The sequence below is a fragment of the Megascapheus bottae genome, chromosome 16 (assembly GCF_031878675.1).
Source record: "Megascapheus bottae isolate mThoBot1 chromosome 16, mThoBot2.hap1, whole genome shotgun sequence".
Lineage (NCBI taxonomy): Eukaryota > Metazoa > Chordata > Mammalia > Rodentia > Geomyidae > Megascapheus > Megascapheus bottae.
Window position 1 is genome coordinate 41,287,734 of NC_143524.1, and position 8,970 is coordinate 41,296,703.

At 38.3% G+C, this 8,970-nt stretch overlaps 1 protein-coding gene across 1 annotated transcript in view; it reads left to right on the forward strand.

Annotated features, from left to right (window-relative positions):
* Positions 1 to 794, forward strand: part of Or52b2 (olfactory receptor family 52 subfamily B member 2) — a 967-nt gene extending 173 nt beyond the window's left edge. Inside the window, exon 1 of the mRNA XM_090349021.1 lies at positions 1 to 794. This exon is cut by the window's left edge and continues 173 nt beyond it. Coding sequence (XP_090205147.1) covers positions 1 to 793 — 793 coding nt within the window. The 3' untranslated portion in view covers position 794.
* Positions 795 to 8,970: the final 8,176 nt, after the last annotated feature.

Here is an 8,970-nt window from a genome sequence, read left to right on the forward strand (position 1 = left end):
TGAACCCATGTATTTCTTCCTCTCCATGCTGGCCACCACAGACATCCTGCTATCTACCACCACCGTGCCCAAAGCACTGGCTATTTTTTGGCTTCATGCTCACAACATTGCCTTTGATGCCTGTGTCACTCAAGTGTTCTTCGTGCACACGATGTTTGTCGGGGAGTCAGCTATCCTGTTAGCCATGGCCTTGGACCGCTTTGTGGCCATCTGCACCCCACTGAGATACCCGGCCGTGTTAACGTGGCCTGTTATCCAAAGGCTTGCTCTGGCCATTGTCATCCGAAGCTTCTGCATCATCTTCCCTGTGATCTTCTTGCTGAAGCGGCTGCCGTTCTGTCGAACCAACCTTGTCCCACATTCGTACTGCGAGCATATCGGAGTGGCTCGTTTAGCTTGCGCCGACATCACTGTTAATATCTGGTATGGCTTCTCAGTGCCCATTGTCATGGTCATCTTGGATGTGATCCTCATTGCTGTGTCTTACTCACTGATCCTCCGGGCGGTGTTTCGTTTGCCTTCCCAAGATGCTCGGCACAAGGCCCTCAGCACTTGTGGGTCCCACCTCTGTGTCATCCTCATGTTTTATGTTCCTTCCTTCTTTACCTTACTGACACACCGCTTTGGGCGTGACATTCCCCGACATGTCCACATCCTCCTGGCCAATCTGTATGTGGTGGTGCCACCAATGCTCAACCCCATTGTCTACGGGGTGAAGACTAAGCAGATTCGGGAGGGGGTGGCCCACTGCTTCTCTAATATCAAGGGGTGCTGTTCCTCTGTCCTGCGCTGATGGTACCCAGTCTTCATGCCCTGCCTCATCAAGGAAAGTATAGTGGAAGGCTGCCGTGTCCTGGATTTACATGGAGTTTCTCTCTCTCTCTCTCTCTCTCTCTCTCTCTCTCTCTCTCTCTCTCTCTCTCTCTCTCTCTCTCTCTCTCTCTCCTTTTTTTCTTTCTCTCTCCTTCCTTCCTTCCTTCCTTCCTTCCTTCCTTCCTTCCTTCCTTCCTTCCTTCCTTCCTTCCTTCCTTCCTTCCCCCTTCTTCCTTTCCTTCCTTTCTCCTGCTTCATTCTTTTCGCCTCATTTCTCACTACCTTTCCCATGATCTCCTCTAGCTCTTTCCCTTTGTCTTTTTCTCCCAAGTTTTTGTTTACTCTCTTCATACATTCCTTTGTACGACTTAGAAATGACAAACTATGTGCACAGGCCTCTGGTTTGAGCATTTGGTGTCCTAAGTGAATTAGAAGCATGGAGAACTGAACTTCACAGGAAGTTCAAGTTATAAACAAAATATGTCAAAAGAATTCCTATTTGACATCGGAAGGGATCCTCTTTATTTTCCTTTTTCAATCCCCAAATGTGCTTGGATTCTTTATACACAATTAAGTGGCGCTCCACTACTTTCTACAATATCAGGAGTTTTCAAAGAACAGCCTCATGTGCTCTTCAGCCATTCAAAAAACTCCATCTCATCCTTTAAATTTTAGTTCAAGAGTAGCCTTCCATGTGAATCAAAGCCTCTTCTAATTTCTCCAGGGAAGTTTGTACTTTGTACAAATTTATAACTATGCACAGTGAACTGTAATGAGCTGCACATTTATTTGTAGCTTCAATTGATTGTAAAAAAATCTTTGAAATCTTTCATGTTTGTCCCTTAAATACATTAAAATACCTGATAATAAAGATTTGATAAATCAGACTACAGTTACCTTTGTGAGCTTCAACATACATATTTATGACACATTGAAATTACTAGGTAAATGTGCCATAAAATAGGAAAACTAGATCCTTATGAATACAATTAGTAAACTAGTCCTTATTAATACAGTTTATCATCATGGCATGCCACTGCCCATGTCTGGTACTTCTTACTCCTTTACTGTTATTAAAGGACCAGGGAATAAACTAAGCAGGAGGAAATCAGTAGCCTTTTATGTTCTTTTTCTGTTTTCTGTTTTGGAAATATTGGCATTTGAACTTAGGACCTTGCACTTGTTAGGCAAGCACTTTACCACTTGAATCATACCTGTAGCTCAAAGGTTATCTTGATTTTTTAAAATGGATTTTGACCAGCCCCAGCATTAGGAATTATAGAGCATTGTTCTTGGGATTCAGTCTTTTTTATGGCTTATTATAAAGTATTTAATCATATATTAATTACAAAGGACATAACATCGAGCACCAAATTTCCCCAACTCCCACCTTCAGTAAGGATTAACTATTCAGCAATCTTTTTCATTCTTTCTACCAAGTCCCTTTCTCCTAAGTTATGTAGAAGCACAAGCACATATTGACAAGCATTTCTAAGTGTCTAAAGACATTTACAATATAAGAAAAACAACAAAAACAAAGATACAAAACCAACCACTCAAACCCTTCCCTCTAGCCATTCCCTTCCTCAAAACTTAAACCATGGTTTGGGAAACAGGAAGCCAATCAAAGGATCCCACAAAACAGGGAATAGGTAATTAAAAGCAGGCTAACCAAAGACAAAAATGCCACTCTTGTTGCTGTCTGTACATTACTGCAATTCTTTTTTGAACATTTTATTTTATCGTTGGAGTGATGTACAGAGGGGTTGCAGTTACATTCATCAGGTAGTGGGTATATTACTTCTCAAACATTGTTACCCCTTCCCATGTTTTTCTTCCACTTTGCCTCCCCCCACCCCCTCCCACTCATTTTGTATTCCTCTTATCTTCCCACTTTCAAATTTGGGGCTCAGTCTTGACCTACATTCTTTTTATGAATTTCAAGAAAAGGTCAGGTACAGTCATTTCTTCTTTGAACTCACATCTCTAGGCTAGAGATTTCTTTTGCATTTTCCATGTATAAATCCACCTATTAACTGGTTATCATTTCTAGGAAATAGAAGTCTCACTTAAGGCAATTCCCCCACCCAATGTGTTCTTTTATTTTTTGAGAAGTTATTTTTTTCCTGAGTTGAGAACCCTGGAATCTTTCTTGACTCTCAGGTGTTCTCAACAGTTATTGATTGGTACTCCAGTTGATAATAGCACTAAATAGTCACTTATATGGCATTTGAAGTCATATCAACACTCAAGTATAGCTCCCAATGCTTTCTGGCTATGTGAAATCGATTAAACATTTTTATATTTAATTTATTTTTACCTTTCATAAGGTGGGTATGTTGCAGGGTACTTTTACAGGGTTGATGAGAAGGCTGAGTAAAATAAACCACAGATTTCACTTAATATAATCTTTAGCTTATTATATGCAAGAAATATTTTATTAATGCTAAGCTATTACTATTTCTTTTTAATTGCCAACTACTAATTATGATTCTCATCTTCCATAAGTATTGAATTCATTTCTTAATTTATTTCAGTGTTGTCAGTCTTTTACATTTTTACTTAAACTTAAAATGACTCTAAGTTAAACATTAGAAAATCAGAGTAAATCAAATTACTTTCTGTCAAGCACTTTGGATGATTCATTACTTTACAGCATGTTTTTTGTGGAATGTTCTGTGGATGTATGTATAAGTTATCAATGAATTTTTTTGTGCCTATTCTAGGGCTTGAACTCAGGGCCTGGGTATCGTCCCTGAGCTTTTAAGCTCAAGGCTAGCACTCTACCAGTTGAGCCAGAGCTTCAGACCTGGCTTCTTGGTAATTAACTGGAGATGAGTCTCAAGGACTTTCCTGTATGGTCTGACTTCAAACCTTGATCTTCAGATCTCAGCATCCTGAGTAGCTAGGATTACAGCTGTGAGCCAGCAGTGGACCTTCACCAATGAACGTTTAATTAAAAACATTCTCACTAATTGCAGAGTTTGTTGACATTCTGTGAGCAGTGAGCTTGACTGTTCAAGAAAAGGTTACAATTTGCACTGTGTTCCACACTGATGCAACCATATAGATCTGTCTCCCTGGCCATGTAATTTTTATAGATTGCACACCAACTTACATCTCTAATATCACCATTAGCCAGATTGTGGAAATGACAGAACTATAGAGTAATGTCAACGCAATCCTGATTGAGTCTGGTTCTGATTTAGTTTCCTATTTCTATTTTAAGTAATATGACTATATACTAATATGTGGATTCATAGGACAATAATACAACAATGAGAATAATTGTTACTTTTTTATTTAGGATATGAAGTGTCCTCATCAAAAGTCTCAGAAACTAAAGATTTGATCCATAATACAGCATGTTTAGAGATGAGGCTTTGAAAAGTCCAGATCATTCTCTGATTTCGTCAATGGATTGATCAATATTAGATTTGCTGGCATTATTCAGAGATGGGGACTACAGTCAAGTGTGGGGCTTTGATGGAAGTAGGTGATTGGCGGTGTGTCCTCCAGTTTGGAGGCTGAGAACAGGAGGATCACAGTTTGAGGCCAACCAGAACAGAAAGATTTTTGAGATTCTTGTCTTAACCCATACCTGGGGACCTTGTCATTCCAAACTAAACCATGTGAGAGGCTGAGATTGGAAGGGATGCAGCTCCATGCAGGCCCAGCTAAAACTATCTGTGAAATTCCATTCCTAAGTAGGGAGGTTAGATATGGTAGAATGTCTAAAAATGAATCCTAATATAGGCAGTTTGTACTTCAGGTGTGTGCCCAGGTGAGAAGGAAGGTTATGATTATTTTTATAACAGGTGGAAAACAGGGTTAGAGGCATGGCTTAATGGTATGTACTTCACATTATTATTATTCACATAATAATGTTATGTAAGTTGTTTGTGTCAGGTATTTGGTCACAGCAATGGAAAACATGGCTAGTATGATTACAGTAACAGTCCATGTTTATTAAGAGTTAACTATATGTTGGAATGCATGTTGAGTGCTTTGTTGTATTACCTCATTTACATTCATACAATGAAGAGTAGCTAGTGCTGTAATAACCTCTGTTTAAAATGCAGGAATAAGCAGACCACTGATGGCTAATGCCTGCAATTCTAGGCTGAGATCTGTGGAAAATGGTTCAAAGCCATCTATGGCAAGAAAGTCTGTGAGACTCTTATCTTCAGTTAGCATTAACCCGGAAATGGAACTGTGGCTTAAGTGGTAGAGCACTAACCTTGAGCAAAAGAGCTAGGGGTGCGCAAATGTTACAGGGAATAATTAAGAGCACACATTTAGTAAGAGTAGAGTAATGATGTCAGTTTCTCTTTGAAGTCTTCACCAGTCCTGCTAAATTGGAGAAAATTATGAGCCTTTGTTTCTACAGCAATGATATTTATGGTTTCAACTGAATATTAGTTACATTGTTTATGAAAGTATCAGAACTTTAATACTGCAAGGGCAGAGAATATGTTTTACTTATCAGTACTATAGCATAGGGTTAAATGTGTATATTTATGAATTGAATTGTTAGTGAAGTTATTGTTAAATATTACATAATTTTTATAATCCATAAAATTTTATAAGCAGTACAATTTTATGACAATCACATACACACACACACATACACACAACACCATTCATTTAGCTCTGATTTCCTATTTCTTCTAATTACTCTACAAGGTTTAACATTTTTTTTTCCTGAAACTTTCTATGTACATTGAGGCTTGCAGACCTATACTGGGATTTACTAATGTACTTATTTAGTTGCAGCATGTCAAATGCACCTGTGTCCATATACTAGGCAGAGATATGGTGTCATTAGCAGAGAATTCAGGAAGTACTCAGATTTGACAGCCTCCCTGCTTCCTGAGTTAGTCATCTTTGGAGGCTGGTTCTGTGGCGTCTGCTTCTGTCTTAACTAAACCAGACATTCCTGAAGAATAGTGGGGAAGACAATGCCTGTTGATCCGAGGGTTTCCGAAGATGAGGTGAATCATTCATTCAGCCAACCACCACTAGACTTGCCAGGCAAGCATGTGCAGTACAGAGGAAAAGCCCTGCCACAGGCCAAATACAGTGGAGAAGGTAAGTACTACTTATGCATGCTGATTGCATCGGAATGTGCTGGCACAATACTGGGGTGAAGATAAGCTCCAGTCACTGGATCTTCTTGGTTAATAAGTTTCAATAAGCCATCTACCTCATATGTTGTCTCTGGGTTTTTTTCAGTCTCCCAGCAACCTCTCCCACTGACCTGGTACAGATATGGATGGTATATTACATGTGGTAGTCAGTTTATCATTACGGTGATGAAATGCCTAAGAAAAACAACTGAAGGGAGAGAAGATTTTACTCAGTGGCCAACTGGCTCTATTGCTTTGGGCTTGAAATGAGGCAGAGCATGAGAGTGGAGAGTATGTGGTAGAAGAAGACTTGAAGATGCTCTCAGGTTCATTAATCCTTTGCCTTTCATGGACATTGCTGTCTTGCTATGGCCTTATTGCTGAGAACATATCTTTTTCCTTTCTCTACCACTCCTGGAGTTTTGGTTACTAATTGCAATGACTCTATTTGGCCTTCTCTGGGTCTGACCTTCCACAGCATTCTTCATTGTCATCTCAATATTACGAGTCCTGGTCATTGTCTCACTTCGGCAGGGCAATTCCACTAGTCACTGTGGAGGATAATTCCAATCACTTCTAGAAACAGTCCTATTCAGACTGAATTCTAGTAAGTAGGCTAAATAGAAAATTCTGCTTGGTTCAATTTATGATAGGAAGTTGTTATTGTTTGAATATCAAATATCTCCTGTAGGCTCATGTATTGAATGCTCCGTTGCCAGTTTGTGATCCTATTTTTGGAAGTGGTAGAAACTTTAGGAGATGGGCTACCTAGAGGAGGTAGGTAAATGGGGCTGTGACTTTGAAAGTTATAAACTTGGTTTCCTGTCCCTTCTCTCACCCACCTTCTTCTTGTCCACCATGAGCTCAGTAGCCTTTGTCTTATGCTCCTATAGACACGTTGTTTTGCCTTTCCTAGGCCTTCAACTGAGGCAAGAACTTTTGACATCTGAAAATAGGAGCTGAAATAAATAATTCCTATCTTTAAGTTATCTCCCTCAGGTATTTGGTTACGTCAACACCAAATTAATACAGTGTGTTTTCTCCCTCACTCCAGAAAATATAACCAGTTCTGCTATGATGTAACATGTGCTTAATAAAAATCATCAGAGATCATGGAAAAAAGCCCTCCTCAATGTCATCAGCACACATGAAAATGATAGAAAATAAAAATAGTAGCAGAGAATTATGCCTATTAAATGCTGAAGGAAAACAAAAGTACCAACATAAATATAGTACTTTATTTTGAAACAGATCTAGAATGTGCATGAGGAAGGATGATAGCCAATGAGTTACTATGAAGTATGAAGAAAACCAAAATATCATCAAAGAAACATCAAGGGTTGTTAAGCTAATGATAGTTAAAATAGAAAAAGTCTTCTGCTTTTCCAGGTTTTTTGTTTGTTTTTTTTGCTTCTTTTTTCATATATTTTTATTGTAATTAATAGAAGGGTTACATTATATTTGCCAGATAGAAGGTGCATTAATTCACAGACATTGATACCCTTTCTCATGTCTTGGTCCCCATTTCCCTCCCCCCACCCCACCCCCAGGTTTTTTTTTTTTAAAGTAGGATGACAGACATACAGACAAAAACTTTTCCCAACTTTTTCCCTTCTAGTAAAAAGTGTAAATCTTTTACAATTCTTGCTTATCTCTGAGACAGCAATACTAGAGATAAATCTGCTATCTGACTTTCTCTCAAATTTACCTCCTTTCAGTTACTCTACTTCTGAGAGACAGGAACTCCTCTCTCCTTTTTCTTATCATTTCTGCAAGATTTGTCATTCCTTAAAAATTTGCTATTTAAAACAAGAATTTGAAGCCATTTTTGAGAGACTTCACTTTCTTGAGAAAGTCGCTTTGCTTCTGTATGATAATGATGTAAGTTGATAAACGTGCTTCTTTTTCTTTTCTTAATATGTCTATGGTTACGGATGTCATTCTCATCTATGAGCCTTGGCTCATTAAGGGGAACTCTATGTTCTCTCCTTCAACAGGTTGGAAGATGTTTCTCCAAAGTCAGAGAGGAAGTCATGGAATGAATCAAGTTGGTATCTTTTGGGTCTGTGCACCGGTGGCATTTGTGTATTCCCTCCTCTGACTGGCTTATTAAATCATTTATTCTATTGTGCACAATGAGGTGTTGCTCAATTCTAGAATCACAAATTAAAGCCAATGAGGTCTTTAAAGTATTTGTTACAATTTTGTTTTTATCTTTTGATACTGTCTAACATTTATCTAGTGTAAAAGTCAGTTAGATTCAAGTTTTTCCTATTTTAGCAATGTTTTTGAAACATCTTTGTGTGTATAAGATGAGTGCTATAAAAGAGATTGTATTTTTTCTGTCTTGGATCAGGTTTCTTCTTTTTCCATCATGACAGTAAGTACATAAAGATTACAAAAATTGCCCAATTAAAAGGCATCTCTACTGTGCTGCCATCAGAAAGAATGGCATTGTCCCATTTGTAGGGAAATGGAAAGACTTGGAAAAAATTATATCAATGAAGTAAGCCAGACCCAAAAGAACATAGGCTCATTGGTTTCCTTCATTTGTAATAATTAGTACACATCTAGGACTCTCCTAGCAGAGGATTACAATAGCACAAAACCTAGGTACATAAGGTTATATAGGATGAGACTAAATGAAAGGATCTCTAAGATATGGAAACAAGAGCTTTATCTTGTGTGATTGCTGTTCTTAATGTACTATGTTATTTCTCTTCTCTTTTGTTGCCCTTTGGTTAATCTCATATTGTTATGGTATCTGACTTTGTTACCTGATATATTATATATATGTTTATTTGCTTATTTGCAATAGGAAAGGAAAGGGGGGGGGGAACAAGATGATTGGAAGGGTGTGGGAGGAGGGAAATGGGGACAAAAACAGAGAAGGGGTATCAATGTGTGAGAAGTAATGCATCAACTACTTGATGAATGTAACTGTAACCCCTCTAAGCATTACCCCTACAATAAAAAATAAAAAAAATAAAAAGGCATCTCTAGTGCACATATTTCTCCTTAGATACTT